We start from the raw sequence: 23,485 nt of genomic DNA, 5'->3' as shown, positions 1-23,485 counted from the left end.
CCCAAACAACAGGTTTGTTTCTTTTCGCAACCACCCACTAAGGCTTTGGAATGTGGGCTGCAAAAAGGGCAGAGCCTGAAGTGACTTTCCCAGATTCATACATTAGTTTCTTGGCTTAGGCAATGTATAAAGACTATGTTAAGCCTACTCTGAATGTTGCAACACAGTAGGCTTAATAAAACTGCAAGGAAGCTTTTTGCTTTGTAGCCACGATTCAGCTTTCATTTTCAGCTACAGTTGATCTAGAAAAACTGTTGCTAATTTAAGTCTGTTTATTTGCTCAATCTTTGACAATGATGATTAAAGATACTTCACTGCGGCAAGATCCAGACCTTAGGAAAGAATTGGCTTTACTAGCCCAGGGATGCGACCTTGTCTTTCCGTCAAGATTTAAGAAGAGGCTGAAGGCTTTTCAGCAAGTCCAGGTTGGGCTTAGTTTTTCTTTTGTCTTTTTAAAAATTTTAAATTTGAAGAACCATGTGCGCTTGAATAATTAGTGACTCAGCACTTGATAAGTGCAAGACCTAGTAATAGTTTGTCTGGGCTAGAATTGAGTGACTGTTTGAATCATTTAGAAATGACAGTTCTTACCTATAAGTAAAAATGCAATTGTCTGTTTAAGAAGCTGTGTTTTAAAGTAAATTGTATAAAATAGATAAGCAATATTTAATTACCAAACTTGAATTTTTAAAATAGTTTTAGCTACTTATACGATTTATGCACTGTGACGCTTCAACATTCTGTGTAATGATGTGGAGGTGCCGGTGTTGGATTGGGGTGGACAAAGTCAAAAATCTCAACGCCAGGTTATACTCCAACAGGTTTATTTGAAACTGCACACTTTCAGAGCTGTCACTCCTCCTTCAGACTAGCTACCTGAGGAAGGAGCGAGATCTCCAAAAGCTTGTGGTTTCAAATAAGTCTGTTGGACTATAATTTAGTATTATGTGATTTTTGACTGAATCTGTGATGTCAAGGAAGATTTTCATTTTTGATAGATACTATTTTTTTTAAAATGAAGGGGGGGGGGGGGAGAAGATATCTCTGTAGAACCCATCTGAAATTGTTGGAATTTGCAATGTTTGAGCATAGCAGTCAGTAAATGCTTGCTGCACTTGTACCAGCTTTATTTACTGTTTTTATCCACTCCCCTCTTAGTTAGAAATTTTGACTACCCTGCTCAGCAAATTCTTAATATTCAATTTTCATATGGGAAATTGAGAAAATATTATAGCCACAATATATTATATTCACATTGTTCAACCTTTTTTTAAAAAAAACCCATTAGTAAACAAGCTAAGAATTCTTTTGTTTGTTACTGGATATGATTTTTTGAACGTTTGTTTGGCCCTAACTGGAAGCTCCACTGATCCCATTTCAACTGTTCTTGAGATATTCTTGCAACTTCCAGCAAACTGAAGATTTGTTTACAGCTTTCTAAGCTAGAAAAGAATCAGCCAGGATTTATATTCTGAATTCTAGTGAGCATATGAATATGTACCTGTTATTGTGGAGTAGGTTAGGCAGGAACACAGAATGAATCAAAAGTTAAGTCACTATAGTCCAAGTGGACCATATGGCTGCGCTGTCATTAAAAAGAGATGACTGATAGTGATTTAACCTGAGCCTCGCCATGCTTCAGACAAAGGGAGAGATTGAGAGGGAAAGTCCTTCGTAGTAACCTCTACCATGTAAGAATTTAATCTATCTCATTGGCTCTTTGCAATGCACAGTAATGCCATCCAACCAACTGAGCTAATAACCCTAGGATAGATGTGCAGCACAGAAACAGCACCCTTTGGTGCAACTCGTCAATGCCAACCTAGGTATCCTAAATAAATCTCGTCCCATTTGCCAGCATTTGACGCATACCTCTCTCAATCCTTCCAATTCATATACCCATCCAGATGCCTTTTTAAATGTTGTAATTGTGCCAGACTCCTCCTCTTCCTCTGACTCATCATTCTATACATGCAATACCCTCTGTGGTGGCGGGGTGGGATGCTCTTCAATGAGTGCATGTGGACTCGATGGGCTATTGGGATTCTGTGATTCTATAATTATTTCATTTTTGTTCTCGCTATGGTTTTGTTTTCTGTTCAGTATTTTGCATATGCTACTTAATTCAAGCATACGCTTTTTGTTCAGAGTTATCTTAGAAAGGGTTCTTCTGTCTAACTTCTTGAAAAGGAAAATCCTGGATCCAATGTAGAGAGCCACTGACATGGATCTCTAATTACTAGAATTACAGTGGAACAGTGCATAAAAGTACTACTGGCAGCTGTTCTACTGACTGTAATAACTAGCCCTGTATTCTTACATTGCTGGAAAAGTTGCAATGTGATCATGTTGCTGCACCCCTCCTCTGCTCTTATGTTGTCCAAGCTACTTGACCAATTGGTGAAAACAATTTTTTTCCACAAATTATAAATGGAAAGATCCAAGCCATATCTTAGGGAATGGAGCTTGGAGTAGGTGCTATCACTGGTTTCCGTTTCTTTCCACCGAGTCTCAGACTGAACCAGTTTGTAACTAGAGTGTTCTACTGTACCACATTAAAGCTTCTATATAAATGCCTATTGTTGTATAAATGCAGTATGCGAAATTGTTAGCACCAAGACATTCAATAGAGTTTTTTAGTTAAATAAGAAAAACCTGCAGGTAATGGTGTTTCCATGTATCTGCTGCTCTTTCCTCTAGATGGTTGTGGGTTTGTAAGGTGCTGTCTAAGAGGCCTTGCTGAGTTGCTGCATTGCATCTTGTAGATGGCGAACACTGCTGCTACTGGGCATTGGTGTTAGATATTTATTGGAATATTTATGAATGTGATGCCAACTGTACTAGCTGTTTAATGGCGTCCAGCCTCGAGTGTTGTTAGGGCTGCACTCTTCCAAGCAAGTGAGGTGTTCTATCACCACTGGTGACTTGTATTGTAAATGGTGGACAAGCTTTGGGGAGTTAGGAGATGAGTTATTCACCCAGCCTCAGACCTGCTCCTGTTGTCACAGTATTTATATGGCTTGTTCAGTTCAGTCTCTAGTCGCTGGTAGCCCCAGGATGATATGTGAGATTGTGATGGTTGTGCTACTAAATATCAAGTGGTTAGATTGTCTCTTGTTGGAGATGATCATTGTCTGGCATTTGTGTGATGTGAATATCTCTTGTCAATCCAAACCTGGATAGGTGGTCCAACTCATCCATGCTGACCAAATATCCTAAATTAATCTAGTCCCATTTGCCAGCATTTGGCCCATATCCCTCTGAAATCCTTCCTATTCATGTACCCATCAGATGCCTTTTAAATGCTGTAATTGTACCAGCCTTCACCCCTTCTGGCTGCTCATTCCATACACAAACAACCCTTTGCATGAAAAAACTGCACCTGCGATCCCTTTTAAATCTCTCCCCTCTCTCTTTAAACCCACGCCCTCTAGTTTTGGACTCATGCACCCCAAGGAAAAGACCTTGTCTATTCACCCTATCCATGCCTCTCATGATCTTATAAACCTCCTGTAAGGTCACCTCTCAACCTCCAATGCTCCAGGGAAAATAGCCCCAGTCTTTTCAACCTCTCCCTGTAGCTCAAACCCTCCAACATCCTTGTAAATCTTTTCTGAACCCTTTCAAGTTTCACAACATCCTTCCTACAGCAGTGAGATCAGAATTGCATGCAGTATTCCAAACGTGGCCTAACGTTCTGTGCAGCTGCAACCTGACCTCCCAACTCTTGTATTCAATGCACTGACCAATAAAGTCAAGCATACCAAACGCTGCCTTAACTATCCTGTCTAACTGCAACTCCACTCTCCAAAGAATTGTGATCCTGCACTCCAGCTCTAATCCTGTATTCGTTTCCAGCAAGCAATTGTAATTTTTGCTAACCCTAGAAGTAAAATTAAATAACTTTCTAGCCTCGTACAATGAAATAACATGTTCTTGCTCTACTGATCCATGTCCGTTTCAGGAAAAGTGAATTCCATTACTTTTGCTTTCCATTTGTTCCTTTCTCTGACAAATGCAGGAATTGAAAAAGTGAAACTTTCTGAAATTAGCACCTATGTTGGAAGTATAACAGAAAAAGCTTGCAGAAATCAAATGATCTTCTTTAAAATCTCTACAATGTGAAAACAGGTCACTTGGCCCAGCAAGTCTACACCAACCCTCAAAAGAGCAACCCACCCAGACCCATCCCCTTACCTTATTCCTGTAACCCTGTATTTCCTACGGCTAACGTACTGACCCATCCATGAGCACTGTGGGCAATTCAGCATGACCAATCCACCAAAGCTACACATCTTTGGACTGTGGAAGGAAACCAGACCACCCAGCGGAAACCCAAGCAGACACAAAGAGAATGTCTATGCGAAGTTTGCACAATTGTCCAATGGTGTGATTAAACCTGGGTCCCTAGTGTTGTGAGGCAGCAGTGCAAACCACTGAGCCATTGTGCCACCCCTTCTGTGAGAATAAAATGTTTATGGGAATTATTTGATCTTTACAAATTGGAATGTACAGCACACTGGTAACTTTGTTTGAGTAAACCATGAAACTTTGAGCATTCTTGTATAGTTAATTTGTTATATATCCTCACCTATTCCTTGTGGAGCCAATGACCAGTGCTCAGAATGAAAAGGAAGGCTGGGTTAAGTTTATTTTTGCTGCTATACCCTTTGTATATCTTGTATATCTGTATTTACTATTCAGTTTTTTTTTTGACTTCAACTTGCTATTTTTGAAATGGCTGGCTGTATTCTATTCAATTGAAAGCCAATAGTCAATCCTTATCTTGAAATGCTTTTGAAATCCAATGATCAAAAACATACTGGAATGTACCAAATAGAAGTAGCCTATTTTCAACATCACTTGGAATAGAATAAGTGGAGGTTATCTCCTCAACAAAATAACAGGCTGTGCTTATATAGGAAAGTGAGACAGCGTGTATTTATTATAATAATAAAAGAAAAGTGAGTTGCACCAAAATCTGACTTTTAAACTAAATATGAGAGTTGAATTGAAGAATCACCGTTGAAGTTGTCAATGTAAGCACTAGGACTTTGGCCTAATCTCTTGCTAAATATAAGCACCTGTTTCATGTTTGTTGATGAGCTTTGAATTTGTCGAATATTAAGCAAACCTAAGGTATCCATCTAAAAATAAACCACCTGGTTGGAGGTGGCATATGAGCGTGGATAGGGAATTGGCTGATGAGCAGAAGATGGTGCATGAGGCTAAGGGATTATTTCCTTAGCGTGTTTTGAGAAGATTTGTAGCTCAGGTTGAGGTTCTGGATGTAGGTTTGCTCACTGAGCTGGAAGGTTAATTTCCAGATGTTTTGTCACCTTACTAGGTAACATCTTCAGTGGGCCTCCAGGTGAAGCACTGTTCATGATTTCTGCTTTCTATTTGTGTTTGGATTTCTTTGGGTTGGTGACTTCATTTCCAGTGGTGATGTCATCCTGTTCTTTTTCTGAGGGTGGTAAATGGGGTCTAACTCTGTTTTGTTGATAGAGTTCTGGTTGGAATGCCATGCTTCTGGGAATTCTCGTGAGTGTCTCTGTTTAGCTTGTCCTCGGATGGATGTGTTGTCCCAGTCGAAGTGGTGTCCTTCCTTACCTATATGTAGGGATACTAGTGAGAGAGGATCATGTTGTTTTGGGGCTAGTTGATGTTCATGTATCCTGTGCACAAATGAAGCTGCGTCAGAACATTATTTCAACAAGCCAGCTCATACTGCAGCACAGAGGAACTACGTAGAGAAGAGGAAAATCACCTATACTGTGCATTCAAAAAGACCTAATGAACACAGTCCACCGATTTTCTCAGCAACAAACCCAAACAAGCAGACAAAACACATCCAGAAACCCTAGCTGCTCCCCCCCCCCCCACATCAAAAACATCTCAGAAATGACTGCCAGACTACCGAGACCCCTTGGCATCATGGTAGCCCACAAACCCAACATATTAAAATAGCAGCTAATAAACTTGAAAGACCCTATCCAGACAAGAAGCAAAACTAATATCATTTACAAAATACCGTGCAAGAATTGTACCAAACACTACATTGGACAAACTGGCAAAAAACTAGCCACCAGAATAAATGAACACCAATTAGCCATAAAACGATATGATCCCCTCTCGCTAGTATCCTTGCATAAGATAAGGAAGGACATCACTTCTACTGGACCAACACATCCATCCTAGGACAGGCCAAACAGACACTTACGAAAATTCCTAAAAGCATGGCATTCCAACCAGAACTCTATCAACAAACACACACAGTTAGACCCGTCTACCACCCCCTAAGGAAAAGGACAGAAAATAACATCACCACAGGAAATGGCATCACCAACCCAAAGAAATCCAAACATATAAATAGAAAGCAGGAATCATGAACAGTGCTTTGCCTGGAGGCCCACTGAAGATGTTACTTAGCAGGGTAACGAAACGTCTGGAAATTAACCTTCCAGCTCAGCGAGCAAACCTACATCCAGATTCTTTCTTACATTGACAATCTGTAACCGTTGGGGTTCCATGGGGATCACTGCTTTGCAATATATATTAGTGACTTGAAGGAGTGAAGCGAATGTACTCTAGTCAAACTTGCACACAAGAAGTGGTGGAAATACAAGTTGCGAAGGGAATACAAACTGATTAGAGATATTGATAGGTTAAGTAAGTGAGCAAAAAGTTGACAAATGGAGTGTAATGCGGGGAAATGTATTTTTTTCATTTTGGAAGAGAAAATAAAAACCGTAATTTAGAGAAAATCTACAGAAAAGTGCAATACAAAGAAACTTGGGAGCACTTTTGAGCAAAACACAAAGTTAGCATGCAGTTGCAGCAGATTCAGGAAGGAGAGTGGAACATTGACCTTTTATTTCAAAGGATTTAGAGTATATAAGAGTAAGAAAATCTTTGAATTTACAAGGTGCTGGTAAGGCCTCATCTGGAGTACTGTGAACAGTTTTGGTCCCCTCGTTTGAGGAATGATCTCACTTTGTGGGAGACAGTACAGAGAATATTCCCTAGAATGATTGTCTTATGAGCAAAGTCTATAGAGTTTGGGACTCTACTGGAGTTTAGAAGAAAGGAAAGTGATCACATTGAAACATACAGAATTTTTAAGGGTTTGACAGGGTAAATTCTGAATGTTTCTCTAATGGGAGTTCTAGGACCAGAGGGTATAGCCTCAGAATAAAGGGGCACAATTTAAGGCTGCAATGACGTATTTCTTATGAGGCTTGAGTCTTTGGCATTCCTTGCCACAGAAGGCTGTGGGGGTACAGTCCTTGTGTAAATTTAAAGCTGAGATAGATATACAGATACATGATCAGTAGGGAAATCGAGGGTTGTGGATGTGAGGAATTATAGGTGAGCCATAATTTTTAATAAATGGCGGAACAGGCTTGAGTGGTCAAATGATCTACTCCTGTTCCTTTTTATTATGGCCTTCACTTGAATGAATGTGGGATTGTGTATTTGAATGCTGTATTTGTATTTGTTATGTTCTTAAGATGTTAGTGATTCTTTGATATAGCAGGAAATTAGAAAGTGTGGAAACAAAAAGCTAGAGTTTCTCTTTTTTTCTTAAATAGAATATTCATCCAGGTATAAAATTTGTCATATACAGAATGCATTTTGGTGGATAAAATGTTTTAATTATCAAGCTGGTTGACTTTTCCATGACTGACTGACTGACTGACTGACTGACTAATTTAAACACCTCTAATGCAAGAAAGACAATCTTGCCTCTTTGCTTCTCTGGCTTTTTCCCTCCATCTCAAACTTACCATGTTATTTAATAACTATGATCCCTCTGTTTTGAAATGGCTCACTCACCCTGTAAACTTACAACAAATATTATCTACTATAGCCACTATGCACCAGCGGTCATATATCAGGTCCTTCGACAGTATCTCAGTATCAAGGAATGTCTTAATTTCACTCTTGGTTTGATGTGTTCAGAAATGACCGGTAAGCCCGATGTATGATCTACAGATTTTGTAATGTAAGAGACAGGTAATGCTTGAAAGGTTGGCAGGAAGGCTTGCTTTAAAGTTTGTGTACTCCCTCTGATGCTTTGATTTAACATCTGCATGTTCCCAACGAAGTGTTGGAGAAAACTCTTTTGAAAAACTGCCATCTTGGTGAGTCAAAAGACAGGGTCTCCATGAGCTTGCAGATATTTGACCTTTTTCAGTAATGCTTTGAGGACATCTCTAGACCATTACTGCTTTTATTTCCTGCCACAGCTAAGTTCTAAATAGAGAAGTTTATTTGGGTGTCTAGTGTCATTTATAGAAGTGACTTATCCTGCCCAGCAGTGCTTATTTTTGAATGATTAGCACCTCCGTGTTGGACAAGCTGGCTTGAGAAACAACACTGCTGTAGGGCCATCTTTCTTATGATCAGTTTTGCAGGATTTTATGAATATGCTAGTACCTCTCTAGTGTTTTTTAAAGTTCCAGAAACATACAGGAGTCCAGTGTTCACAACTGGCTGGTATCCCTCAATCACTGCTTTTCATAATCTGCCTAAGGCTGAACCAGCACGTCGAAGACAAGGATAGATTTGACTGTCCATGTCTGCCTTTGTCAAAAGAAGGCTCCCAAAATACATTGTCAACTCCCTCTCTGAAGTAAATGAGAAAATGACCTGGAACTCTGCTTTTCATTTATTCATTACAGGAAATATGTGTAGTGGAATAAGCCAGCAGTACTTGAGGCTGATGGAATCAAAGGATATGGGGGGAAAAGCAGAAACAAGCTATTAAAAATTGGATGAACAGCCACAATTATATGGAATAGTTTGATGGGCTGAACAGCCTACTTATGCTCATTTTCTATTCATTGTTTTTGCCCATCCCTAATTGCTGAGGTTCCACTTGACTCAAAACATTGTGTGCTTCTCTCTCCACAATGTGAAGGTGCCTGTATTGGACTGCATTGGACAAAGTTAAAAATCAAACAACAGCAGGTTTATAGTCAAACAGGTTTATTTGGAAGTACTAGCTTTCAGAGCACTGCTCCTTCTTCAGAGTCTCACTTCTGTTGTGGGCAAAGTCTTAGAGAGAATTGTAAGGGATAGGATTTATGCACATCTGGATAGGAATAATGTGATCAAGGATAGTCAGCATGGTTTTGTGAAGGGCAGGTCGTGCCTCACAAACCTTATTGAATTCTTTGAAAAGGTGACGAAGGAGGTTGATGAGGGGAAAGCGGTAGATGTGGTATATATGGATTTTAGTAAGGCGTTTGATAAGGTTCCCCATGGTAGGCTACTGCAGAAAATACGGAGATATGGCATTGAGGATGAGTTGGAGGTTTGGATTAGGAATTGGCTGGATGGAAGATGACAGAGGGTAGTAGTTAATGGCAAAGTTTCTTCATGGAGTGCCGTCACTAGCGGTGTTCCGCAAGGATCTGTTTTGGGACCATTGCTGTTTGTCATTTTTATAAATGACCTGGAAGAGGGGTTAGAAGGTTGGGTGAGCAAGTTTGCGGATGATACGAAAGTCGGAGGAGTTGTTGACAGTGAGGAAGGATGTGGCAGGTTACAGCAGGATATAGAGAAGCTGCAGAGCTGGGCAGAAAGGTGGCAAATGGAATTCAATGTAGCTAAGTGAGAGGTGATTCACTTTGGGAAGAATAACAAAAAGATGGGGTACTGGGCTAATGGTCGGATACTTGGTAGTGTGGATGAGCAGAGGGATCTTGGTGTCCATGTACACAGATCTCTGAAAGTTGCCACCCAGGTAAATAGTGCGGTGAGGAAGGCATATGGCGTACTGGCTTTTATTGGTAGAGGAATTGAGTTCCGGAGTCCTGAGGTCATGATGCAGTTGTATAAGACTCTAGTGCGGCCGCATCTGGAATATTGTGTGCAGTTTTGGTCGCCATACTATAGGAAGGATGTGGAGGCACTGGAATGGGTGCAGAGGAGGTTTACCAGGATGTTGCCTGGTATGGAAGGAAGATCGTATGAGGAAAGACTGAGACACTTAGGGCTGTTTTCATTAGAGAAAAGAAAGTTTAGGGGTGACTTGATTGAGGTGTACAAGATGATTAGGGGGTTAGATAGGGTTGACAGTGTGAACCTTTTCCTGCGTATGGAGTCGGGTGTTACAAGGGGGCATAGCTTTAAATTAAGGGGGGGTAGATATAGGACTGAAGTTAGGGGTAGGTTCTTCACTCAGCGAGTTATAAGTTCATGGAATGCCCTGCCAGTAGCAGTGGTGGACTCTCCCTCTTTATGGGCATTTAAGCAGGCATTGGATAGGTATTTGGAGGATAGTGGGTTAGTATAGGTTAGGTGGGCTTGGATCGGCGCAACATCGAGGGCCAAAGGGCCTGTACTGCGCTGTATTGTTCTATGTTCTATGTTCATAAGGATCATAAGACACAGAATTTGTAGCAAAAGATCATAGTGTCATGCCGTTAAAACGATATATTGAGCAAAGCTAGATTGCTGTGAAGCGTTTGTTTTAGAATGGGTTGCAGGTTTCTGTTCACTTAAAAGTAGCTCTGGGATTTATATATTAAGTCACCATTCTAGAGATAACTTAAAGTTTTATAAAAATAAAGTCATTTCTGACAATGTATTCCCAGTCTGGGAACACTTCAGTGGTCAGAGACATTCGTCCTTGAATCTTTGGATGACCATCCTCTGGGGCAGACTTCAGGATATACAACAACACCGAGCAGAGGCTAATAGCCAACTTTGGTACCCATGAGGATGGCCTCAACCAGGACCTTGGGCTCATGTCATTCAACAGATGACACCACTGCACTATACACTTGCTCTCACACGTGCATATGCACTCACGCAGATTCTCTCTCATACATACACTTCCTGAGACACACATACCCCTGCACATTCACCCACACACGCATATTCTCACAGGCTTATCCTCTGCCACACTCGTGCACATACTCTACCAAGCATGCGTGCACATATGTGCAAACAATCTTTCGTGCACTCACGTGCTCTCCCCCTGATATATGCGTGCGTGTGTGCACACATGCCTATGGGGTAAATTTCCATTCGCAGAATTGTATTTGCAAATTCTATTTTTGCTCAAAAAGCACACAACCTGCAGGCAGTCAATTCATATAGCATTTCATAAATTTTGAGAAGATTTGTAGCTCAGGTTGAGGTTCTGGATGTACTTTTGCTTGCTGAGCTGGAAATGTTTCATCACCATACTAGATAACATCAGTGAACCTCCAGTGAAGCACTGGTGTTATGACCTGCTGTCTATTTGTTTAGCTTTCCTTGTGTTGCTGATGACATCACCACAGGGCGTGACATTTCCTGTTTTTCTCCGGTGGTAAATGAAGCTCCAAGTTGATGTACTTTGTTGATAGAGTTCCAGTTGGAATGGTGGGCTTCTAGGAATTCTCGTGCGTGTCTGTTTGGCTTGTCCTAGGATGGATGTCTTAGTCGATGTAGCATCCTTCATCATCTGTATGTCAGGATATTCGTGATAGTGGGTCATGTCTTTTTGTGGCTACTTGATGTTCATGTAGCCGAGTAGCTAATTTTCTGCCTGTTTGTCCAATGTAGTGTTTGTTACGGTTCTTACAGGTACTACCTAAATGTCTTAACTACAAACTTCCCCTTAACACCCACAAGCCAAAAGAATAGCAGAGCAAAATGGCCATAGAATGCTAAGAAAAATGATTAACGATGCCCACAACAGACTCCGTAAATTCAACTGGGAAATTTTGTGCCAAAAATCTTTACTCACTAGTGTGACAGACCATGAATGGTCAGACACAATAGAACGGACCATGGACATTAGACAGCAACAAACAGAGTGAAAAAACTAGATCTGCAGAAAAAAAACTCTACGAACTCTCTCAAAATAACAAACAGTCAACAAGCATGGATGGAAAACTTTATCTGACCAACCCTTAACAGACAGTGAAAAAGCAGTCTTAATAAGAGGATTAAATTACAGCTTCCGGGATGCGGACAAGAAAGATTTCTTCGCGTTAGAAACAGCACTGAAAGACAACTAACTCTCAGAAGAAACCTAGCAAACAATCAGACAGTCACACCAACATTAAGCAGCAAAAAGGAAGGAAACATACTCATACACAAGAAAGGAAAGCACTACAAGAACTCCAAGATACAAACATTGTTATCCTACTTCCAGACAAAGGATGCTGGACAGTCATTTTAAACCGAACAGGCGACATTGAGAAAGTGAATACACTGCTTGCAGATACACTTACACTTACCAACAGGTGTCGATAGGTCCAACCCCATAAGTAGAGAACCAAATCGCAGTCCTACTCAAAAAAAAAACTTCAGAAATCTGGAGAATTACGCAAGAAGACATCCAAAAAATGAAACCAGATGGATCCAATGCACCATGCTTCTACGGTTTATAACACCAGTGCTTCATCGGATGCTCACTGATGTTACCTAGTATGGTGCCGAAATGTCTGAAAATGAACCTTTCAGCTCAGCAAGCAAACTTCCACGTTTTATAAATTCCTACTTTGGAAATAGAGCCAGTCTGACTCAAGATCGGGATACAGATAGTCTCTAACCTTGCACCTATTTTAATATATTGTCTGAGCTGAGATATCACTTCTTATTTAGAAAGCCTTCAGTTATCTCAAGAATGTGACTTAAAAGAAGTGCTGGGATTTACATAAACTGAAACCTACAACCCATTCTAAAAGATGAAAGCCTTAACAGAAATTTAGGTTTGTTCAATAGATCGTTTTAATTGCATGACACTGATCTTTTGTTTTAAATTCTGTGTCTTATAATCCTGCCCCACTCGTTACTTATTGAAGGAGCAGTGCTCCAAAAGCTGGTACTTCCAAATAAACCTGTTGGACTATAACCTGGTGTTGTGATTTTTAACTTTCTCCACAAACATTGCCAAACTAGCTGAGTTTCTCCAGTACCTTGTTTTTATTCCCCATAACATTAGCCTGGAGTTCTGGATTATTAGTCCACTGACATTACCATTGGTCTACAGAAGGGTGGTGTTTGTACAATGTGAAGTACTGGAGTTAATGAGTATGCACAAAAGCACATCTGAAGCTCTGACAGATGTTGGAAGTTCAATTGGCTTTGAATTGAAGGAATATATCTTAAACAGTCTGCTTGGATGTCTCTACATGCCTGTGATTAACTTGGGGAAGGTGAAGTGCAATATTTGCATTGGCACAGTCGGCTTTGACTCCAGTTTTTACTGAGAGTGGGTTTGTGGTGCTCTGTTGATGAGGATCATATCACCCAGAAGCACTGAGAGAATGGTGATAAATTTCTAAGAGCAGTCAAACTTGAGGGTTATTCCAAACCCTCTGGACTTTTGTGAGTGGCTGATGCTGTTCTTGCATCTAAAAGCAATAAAAATGAGCAAAACATTGATCTGATGTTAATGCTTTTGCTGAGGGAGGAATGGAGGCTAGATTTCGAACTTACTGCTTCTCTTCCAAGTTCCAGGAAAACATGTTTTCTTTCCATCCATAAACATCCTGGGAAATAATGTCACTAAACATTTTATCTGGCTTTTCAATGGGAAAAAGAAAAACCCTTTTGATGTGCACATGCAGTGTAAATAGAAAACTGATGTTTGCCATTGCAGGCAGCTGTTCTGTAATTACCTGATATGGAATCTGGTTACAGAATGCATTGTCCATCCGTGGATTCCTCCAGCAGCTGAAGAATTCTTTGGACGTTTGTAGTGTGTTATACTTGACACATGAGAATTTTATTTTTGCATACTGGGCTGTCTCCGAATTGCAGATCTATCTATATAAATAGATGTCTTCTCTTCTGCCCCCACCCACTTTGTGAAGTATCCATACATCATTATCCTTAACCTTTCCCTGCTTGACAGTCCATTAATTTTTATTTTTCTCTTATGCATTGAATTGTAAGATTTCTTTAACCATTTTGCTACACTAAAAATGACGTAGAAATCCAAGTCCTGTTTTAACTTTGATTGTTTTTATCAGGCAGTTCTAAGATTTTGTTGGCATGACTGTGCTCTATCCATGCGTGTATGAATTGAGCAGGTATTTTACATCAGTCTTCACTATAGTGGAAACAAGTTCCATCCCAGCAATAGCTGGAAATCAGGAAATGGAAGGGATGGAGGTACTCCAGAAAATAGAATTACTAAGCACCTAGATACTAAGCAACATTTGGAGCTCTGGGCAGACAATTCCCAGGGTTCCGATTAACTTCATAGTCGGAAATTAAAAAGTTGTTGGTGAAATAGTTAACTGTTAGTTTTAATTATACAGAAACTAGATCACAAGGACAATGTTTGAAGCAATTGAAGACATTATAGCAGGGCCCTTTAGAAAAGTTCAAGGTATTTGGACAGAGTCAGCATGGTTTTGTGAAAGGAAAATTATGTTTAACCAGTTTTAGACATCTTTTGAGAAAATAATATGCTGTGGGTAAAGGAGAAACTGGGAGTAATGTATTTGAAATTCCAGAAGGCATTTACTAAGGTGTTACATCAAAGATAATTGCAGAAAATGAAAGTCCACAGTGTGGAGGATAATGTATTGACTTGGATAGAAGACTGGTGAGCTAAAATGAAACATGGCTTGCAGTGTCATTTCTTGTTTTCAAGGTGGGATGTTTGATACATGGTGTGCCACAAGGATCAGTGCTGGGAGTTTAACACTTTACAATTGTATGTAAATAATTATGGAAGACAGCTCCAAAATGTATGGCTCCTAAATTTGTTAATGACCCAAACTTAAGTGAATTGTGAAAGAAAATAGTGCTAGGAAGGATGGTGTTCAAATGTGATGTTATGTGAGTAGGCAAAGATTTAACAAATGGACTATAATGTAGGAAAATGCGAAATACATAGAAAACAATGTTATTTAAATTATGGAAGATTACAGAACCCTGAGAAGCAGAAGGATTTAGGTGTTCCTGTGCATGAAACATGAAAGATTATAGAACATAGAACAATACAGTGCAGTACAGGCCCTTTGGCCCTCGATGTTGTGCCGATCCAAGCCCACCTAACCTACACTAGCCCACTATCCTCCATATGCCTATCCAATGCCCGCTTAAATGCCCATTAAGAGGGAGAGTCCACCACTGCTACTGGCAGGGCATTCCATGAACTCACGACTCGTTGAGTAAAGAACCTACACATGAAAAGCTGTTAATAAGGAAAGCTAGTGGAAGAGTCTAGTTTAATGCATTGGGACTTGAATACAAAAGAGAGACCTTATGCTTCAGTTGTACAGGGCATTAATGAGACCACATCTGGAGTACTGGGCACAATGCTAGCCTCCTTTACTTTTAAGGAAGGATGTAACAGCAATGGAAGCAATTCTGAAAATTCTTGTTTCGGCTGGTTATCTTCAGAGTAAAAGTTGGACAAGCCGTGCCTGCACCCACAAAGTTTAGAAGAGCAAGAAATGGCTTGATTGAAATGCAAGATCTGCACAGTTTCGGTTGGGTAGCTGTGGAAAGGGTGTTCCCTTTTGTATGAGAATCCAGAACTAAGGAGTCACTCATTTAAGATGAGGTGAAGGGAAATTTTATTTCTGAATGCCATGAGTCGTCTTCAAAAAATAGTGGAAATAGATTTTTTTTTTTACCCCTTTCAATAACCAGAATAGACTGGAATGTGGAATGATTAGTTCAATTATAATCTTTATTGGCTGTGCTGCTCTGTTGCTGTGTTCCTACTTAGATCTTGGAATTCTTTCTTCCACTTCCAGTTTCAAGACAATATAATTTGTATTTGAAGGAGAGAATATTACTGGAAAATGTTCAAAGTGTGTAGAAAGTATGATCCTTCTCTTTATTTGAAAATAGTTAGCATTTCTACATGATCCTTTTGAGCTCTTCCAATCAAGTTGCATTTAAAAATATTTTTAGATTTTGTATTGTTACAGTGCTGCAGTTGTGGTTCACATCCAAGTCTGGTATATAATAGAGATCATAAATATCTTGCATTTCTCTCTCTCCAAGTCTTTATTGGAAATAATATATTTCCAATATATTACAGTTGATGCTTAAGTATATAATTTCCACATGTTATGTTAAAATATGAAAAGAATGCACAGCTGTGAAATGTGTTTTTTAAACATTACATTTTTTGCGGGCTTCATTTTGGATGCTAAATGTTCCAAGAAATAGTCAATTTGTCAAATGGAAGTGAAGGGGTCAATCATTAACTCAGTCTTCAAGATGCTGTCAGCAGGGAGTAATGGGTACCATTTACCTGTAAAGGATAAGTCATAAAATAATAGTGGAGAAGAGGCTATAGAGGATTGGAGGACTTCACCATTCAATTAGTGGTCCAAATTTTGTACTGTTTCTGAATATTTTGTGTTTTTAAAAATATTTTTGTCACACTTCAAGGGATAGCTATCCTTAAGTAGTTCGACCTGACCATAAAGGATGTATTTTCATTAATATAATGCCTTTTTATGGCATTTACATTTTCCAAACCCCTTTGCAATGAAGTAAGAGTGTACTTTTGAACTATAGTGTAAAAAAATGCTACAGCTAACTTGGACAGGACCCTATACATCACAAATGTCCACAAATCTCATTTATATCGAATGAGAAATATATATTGGCCAGGCTACCAGTTAGAACATGCCTTATTTGAATCATGAAAAAGTATCGTTTATATCTTTTACCCAAAATACCAGATCAAACCATAATTAAACATCTCATCTGAAATTTGGCAGACATTCTGCATCCCTCTATTGCACTGGCATCTCAGCTAGTTTTGCTGCTGCAGATTTTGGGACGGGATTTGAGCCAAGTGTCATGCTGTGAAGAATAATGTAATTGCACTGAGTTACTGAACTAGGGAGAACTGGCATATTTTATGCAGAAGCTTTCCTCAGATGTTTAAATTTTGGGATAGAAGCCGTTATAGGTTAAGGTTGTTGTAGGTCTGTGAAGACAACAAATTTGATGGCTGAATTTGACTTGATTGCATGCATTTTTAAGCTAACTTGTTTTTCTTACAGGTTCAAGCAAAGAAAGAGAACCCGTTGCCTCCAGCTCTGAGTGAGTGCATTCCAAAGTTTTATTTCCCTCAAGGTTGCCCAAAAAGAAACCTTGATGTAGATGCACTCATCGCCAGGATAGAAAATGCCTATACACAATTTGAAAATGAAAGAGCAACTCTGGAAGACATGGCAAAAATTGCAAAAGTAAGTTCATTAACTCTGCTTTTTTACAAGATTTGTAATATTCATTTGATACAAGGAAAATTACAGTATTTTTTAAGGTGGTTATTCCCAAACAAATACAACCAGTAATTATTATAATTGTATTATGGAAAACTTTTATATGGGGATCTTTTAAGATTCTGCAGATGGTGGTCATGCAGAGTAATTCCACAGCACATTCAAAGTCCTTGGTACTTGCGCAGAGTTATATTGAGGGCCAATCCCGGTTTGTTTCAATACTAACTTATGCAAGAATGTCCCACTATTCTACATGCAAGAGGGTTAGTTTATAGTGACTTTTAATGGGGTCACCCTTTTCATAGTTCTCATAAGAGTTCATCCTATCATCCTTCCGACGGACTTGAGAGGCTACTTCTGTTTCTAGGTCATATAGTCTTTAAATAGACAGATTTGTAATCAGTAAATGAATCAAGGGTTATTGGGGGGGGGGGGGGGGGGGAGAAGAGGCAGACAGGAATGTGGAGTTCAGGTTTTTAGGTTCAGCCATGATTTCATTGGTGAAGCAGACTTGATGGACTGAATGGCCTACTACTTCCTCTGGTTTTGAGAATCAGATCTGCCCACTGGAGCAAACTTTGTCATTAATCTGGTTTGTTTGATTTACCTTGTGGATTTCTTTAGCTCTTGGATCTAGATATCCGGCTTATGTCTGGATGATTCCTAACTGCTGTCTAAGCCCCTCATTTTATGCACTTCAATTAAATATCCTTTTATCTTACTCGTTTTCCAATTGTTCCATATAGCCGGACTTTTCCAGGTCTGACAACATCCTTCTAAATCTCTTTTAAAACCTTTTCAGTGTAATGACTCCTTCCAATAATTTGGCCATAAGTTTTTGGCCTCATGTCAGTAGACATCTTGCTCAAGTTTAGTAATTAATTTGTTAAATAAATATTGTCTGAAGTTTGCAGAAAGCCAGATTGCCAGGATTGAGGGAGAATCAAGCTTTAGATGATTATACATCTCTGAGGTAATGTAAACGAGCAACTTGCATTTTAAGACAGGAGTTTTTTTCCCCAAGTCTAACTTTACTTATACAATTGGAGAAAAACTGTTTTCAGAAATCCCCTTTGCATAACTTGAATTTGCATCAAGCTCAGTGCCTATACAGATTTCTGGATATTCTCATTGTGGAATGCATCCTGCTTGAACTTTTCTATGCTGTGCCTCTGGTCCAATCCAAGCATAGCCCTCATAGATGTTATATCTGTTGGATAAGCTTGTTTTTTTTTTGTAGGGATTGTGTCGGCAACTTGTGTGCTTTGAACTCTTGTTGATGTAGACCTTCGCTTACTACATAGAACCTAGAACATAGAACAATACAGCATAGAACAGGCCCTTCAGCCCACGATGTTGTACTGAACATTTGTCCTAGCTTAAGCATCCATCCATGTACCTATCCAATTGCCGCTTAAAGGTCGCCAATGATTCTGACTCTACCACTCCCACAGGCAGCGCATTCCATGCCCCCACCACTCTCTGGGTAAAGAACCTACCCCTGACATCTCCCCTATACCTTCCACCCTTCACCTTAAATTTATGTCCCCTTGTAACACACTGTTGTACCCAGGGAAAAAGTTTCTGACTGTCTACTCTATCTATTCCTCTGATCATCTTATAAACCTCTATCAAGTCACCCCTCCTCCTTCGCCGTTCCAACGAGAAAAGGCCTAGCACTCTCAACCTATCCTCGTACGACCTATTCTCCATTCCAGGGTACATCCTGGTAAATCTTCTCTGCACCCTCTCCAAAGCTTTCACATCTTTCCTAAAGTGAGGCGACCAGAACTGCACACAGTACTCCAAATGTGGCCTAACCAAAGTCCTGTACAGTTGCAACATCACTTCACGACTCTTGAATTCAATCCCTCTGCTAATGAACGCTAATACATCATAGGCCTTCTTACAAGCTCTATCCACCTGAGTGGCAACTTTCAAAGATCTATGATCATAGACCCCAAGATCCATCTGTTCCTCCACCTGACTAAGAACCCTACCATTAACCCTGTATTCCGCATTCTTATTTGTCTTTCCAAAATGGACAACCTCCCACTTGGCAGGGTTGGACTCCATCTGCCACTCCTCAGCCCAGCTCTGCATCATATCTAAGTCCCTTTGCAGCTGACAACAGCCCTCCTCACTATCCACAACTCCACCAATCTTCGTATCATCTGCAAATTTACTGACCCACCCTTCGACTCCCTCATCCAAGTCATTAATAAAAATCACAAACAGCAGAGGACCCAGAACTGATCCCTGCGGAACTCCACTTGGAACTGGGCTCCAGGCTGAAATGTACCATCTACCACCACTCTCTGACTTTGACTGGTTAGCCAGTTTTCTATCCAATTGGCCAAATTCCCCTCTATCCCATGCCTCCTGACTTTCCGCATAAGCCTACCATGGGGAACCTTATCAAATGCCTTACTAAAATCCATGTATACTACATCCACTGCTCTACCCTCATCCACATGCTTGGTCACCTCCTCAAAGAATTCAATAAGACTTGTAAGGCAAGACCTACCCTTCAGAAATCTGTGCTGGCTGTCCCTAATCAAGCAGTGTCTTTCCAGATACTCATAAATCCTATCCCTCAGTAGCCTTTCCATTACTTTGCCTACCACCAAAGTAAGACTAACTGGCCTATAATTCCCGGGGTTATCCCTATTCCCTTTTTTGAACAAGGGCATAACATTTGCCACTCTCCAGTCCCCTGGTACCACCCCCGTTGACAGTGAAGACGAAAAGATCATTGCCAACGGTACTGCAATTTTCTCTCTTGCTTCCCATATAATCCTAGGATATATCCCGTCAGTCCCGGGGGGCTTGTCTATCCTCAAGTTTTTCAAAATATCCAACACATCTTCCTTCCGAACAAGTATCTCCTCTAGCTTACCAGTCCGTTTCACACTCTCCTCTTCAACAATACGGTCCCTCTCATTTGTAAATACTGAAGAAAAGTACTCATTCAAGACCTCTCCTATCTCTTCCGACTCAATACACAGTCTCCCACTACTCTCCTTGATCGGACCTACCTTCGTTCTTGTCATTCTCATGTTTCTCACATACGCATAAAATGCCTTTGGGTTATCCTTGATCCTATCCGCCAAAGATTTTTCATGCCCCCTCTTAGCTCTCCTAATCCCTTTCTTCAGGTCCCTTCTGGCTATCCTGTATCCCTCCACTGTTCTGTCTGAACCCTGTTTCCTCAACCTTATGTAAGCCTCCTTCTTCCTCTTTACAAGACATTCAACCTCCCTCGTCAACCAAGGTTCCCTCACACGACCATTTCTTTCCTGCCTGACAGGTACATACAGATCAAGGACAAGTCCTATCTGTTCTTTGAAAAAGTTCCACATTTCCACGACATCCTTCCCTGACAGCCTATGCTCCCAACTTATGCTTCACATTTCTTGTGTGGGTGGCATCTTAAGAGTGGGTGACAGCAAGAAGTTTGGGACAATATAGCAAATGAAAAAATTAAAATTTTCAAGCCGAGGTGATAATGTCCAACTTTTCCTTTTTAAAGTTTTAAGGCATCAGAAAAACACCAGTCTCACCACATCATGGCTAATCGTGAACTAATTCAGAGAACGCTGCAGCACTTAACTAACGCACTTTGGTGCTCACTGATATCTCACCATATGTTGCAGTGCACCTGCCAAGATGTTCTGTGCATAGGAAAGCACCTATCTCGTTGGTCTGCGCAGGAAAGAACTCCTAGCTCTTAGCTTTCTTTCTTAATGCTCACATTCTTTGCACTTGATGCATGCAGTGTTTCTGCTTTTCTTTGCCTCTTTGTACTTTGCCATTTCATTCAGCACCTGCAGGCTCTCACCATGTCTGGCTTACCTTTCTTCTAAGAGCAAACAGAAGGATGGCAACTTGTCATAGATGCCAGCACAAAACAGTCGAGCAGATATGTTGTGCCTACAGCATATGGCAGCTACTTGAATGATAAAAACGCTGCATCTGCTTCAAATAAATGTCTATATCTGAAAATTTAAGAGAAGTAGTCTTAATCAGGTGCAGGAGGACTACTGTCACTAAGGGGGAGCCATCATATTTCATCAAGATGAGCCAATAGATGTGAAGCTGGAAGAGCACAGCAGGTCAGACAGCATCCAAGGAGCAGGAAAGTCAATGTTTTGGACTGAAACCCTTTGCCAAATTGTTGGAAAACCTATCTGGTTCACTCCGGTTCTTTTTTTAATTAGATTAGGTTAGATTCCCTAGTGTGGAAACACTCCCTTCGACCCAACAAGTCCAAACCCATCCTCCAAAGAGTGACCCACCCAGACCATTCCCCACATTTACCCCTGAGTAATGCACCTCACACTATGGGCAATTTAGCATGGCCAATTCACCTAACGTCTACATTTTTGGATTGTGGGAGGAAACTGGAGCACCCGGAGGAAACCCACACAGACACCGGGAGAATGTGCAAACTCCACACAGATGGTTGCCCAAGGCTGGAATCGAACTCTGGTCCCTGGTGCTGTGAGGCAGCAGTGCTAACCACTGAGCCACCTTGCCACACATTTTTTTTTTAATTTCGTCTACTGCACCTGGTATTCCCAGGCAGTCTCTCATTCACTTACTAACCAGGCCCGAGTCTGCTTAGCTTCCGAGATCAGACGAGATGGGGTGTTTTCAGACTAGCTTGGCCATAGGCTTAGGAAAGAAAACTGTTGAAACTTTATTGCTGGAACAGCACAGCAGGTCAGGCAGCATCCAGGGAACAGGAGATTCGACGTTTCGGGCACAGGCCCTTCTTCAGGAATGCCATCCTTGCCTGGTCTAATCTACCTGTGACTACAGACTTACAGCAGTGTGTTTGCCTCTTAATGGTCATCTGGGTAATTAGGAATGGGCAAAAATTACTGATCTAGCCAGTGATACCTCTCCTAGAAATGATTTTTTTACTGAAAGGAGGTGGAGGATCCACAAATATCCCCATTGGGGAGTTGTCCAGTAATAGCATCAGCTGGGATCATAACTCCAGTGCCTACAGTGACAGAGATTGGAGCTGTTTTGGATGTAATAGGGGTAGAAGCTTTAGCATATTAAGAATATGTCCACCATGGTAATATGGTGGAGCAGCACAACACAATGAAGAGCTTACTCGGTTGCCTCAACATGAAGATTTTGGTATTCCCATGTAAAAGTTCGTAAGCAGACCTGGCCCCAAGTAACAACTCATTTCTTTGTTATCCCCAGAAATTTAAATGCATTCATCTCACCCTACTAGAGAAAGTTAGATTTGTAGGGTCTAAAATTGTTAAAGTCAATCTGAAGGGTTGAGGGCTGCAACGTGCCAAATAGAAAACTGAGAAATTGTTCCTCAAGCTTCTATTGCGCTTTAATGGAATAATGTAGAAGCCAAAGACAGAGGTCAGAGAGAGAATAATACAGAAAATTGAAATTGCAAGCAACAAGGAGCAAACATATTGGGCCCACAGTTACATTTTTAAATGAAGCAGCAGAAGTTGCGTAACACTTCAAAGAATGCAAGCTAAGTACTGAAAGTGTTTCTCAAGGGAATAAAGAGAAGTAATGTTCAATTTATATTGAACTAAGATTAGACAGCATTTGGAATAATGTAGACTGTTCTGATCTCTGTACTACAAGTAGAATACTGTAACACTAGAGGAGTGAAATAAGATTGAAGGATCTAATTAGATTGACTAAATGTATCTAACATCAGGCTGACTTGTGAACCTGTCATCAGCAAATGTGGGAGCATATCATTCTGTAATTGGAAGAGCAGCAACATGTTAGGAAATTTAGGTGGTGGCAATGAGGGAGTTGATGAGCGAGCCAGTGCTGCCATCTTTTAAATGCATTCACTTGATGTGGTTTACTGCTTGACCAGTGATTGTTGACCATATGCAATTGCCCTTTAGCAAATGTTAGTAAACTGATGTCTTGAATCCCTGCGAGGATGATTCAAGAGAAGAGTGAAAGTAATAGGGTGGTTGTTATGGGGGACTTTAACTTTCCTGATATTAATTGGGAAAGCTATAGCTCAAGTTCGTTAGATGGGTCAGTGTTTGTCCAATGTGTGCAGGAGGGTTTCCTGACACAATATGTAGATAGGCCAACAAGAGGTGAGGCCATACTGGATTTGGTTCTGGGTAATGAACCAGGCCAGGTGTTAGAATTAGAGGTAGGTGAGCACTTTGGGGACAGTGACCACAATTCGGTGACCTTTACTCTAGTGATGGAGAGGGATAAGTGTGCACTACAGGGCAAGAGTTATA

At 40.5% G+C, this 23,485-nt stretch overlaps 1 protein-coding gene across 2 annotated transcripts in view; it reads left to right on the top strand.

The window, feature by feature from the left end:
- Positions 1-23,485, top strand: part of ppp2r3b (protein phosphatase 2, regulatory subunit B'', beta) — a 127,361-nt gene that overhangs the window by 31,743 nt on the left and 72,133 nt on the right. Inside the window, exons 1-2 of one of the 2 annotated variants that reach the window (XM_087988375.1) lie at positions 27-425; positions 16,998-17,183. In XM_087988375.1, the coding sequence (XP_087844501.1) occupies positions 294-425; positions 16,998-17,183 (318 nt within the window). In that variant the 5' untranslated portion in view covers positions 27-293. Of the gene's footprint in view, positions 1-26; positions 426-16,997; positions 17,184-23,485 lie in introns of those variants that run through there. The other variant, XM_043692333.2, reaches the window with a different exon arrangement.

This window comes from Chiloscyllium plagiosum, unplaced genomic scaffold (assembly GCF_037043375.1).
Source record: "Chiloscyllium plagiosum isolate Xiang-an unplaced genomic scaffold, Cpla_swu_hap1 HiC_scaffold_6, whole genome shotgun sequence".
Classification (NCBI taxonomy): domain Eukaryota; kingdom Metazoa; phylum Chordata; class Chondrichthyes; order Orectolobiformes; family Hemiscylliidae; genus Chiloscyllium; species Chiloscyllium plagiosum.
This window is presented reverse-complemented; position numbering and strand designations above follow the sequence as displayed.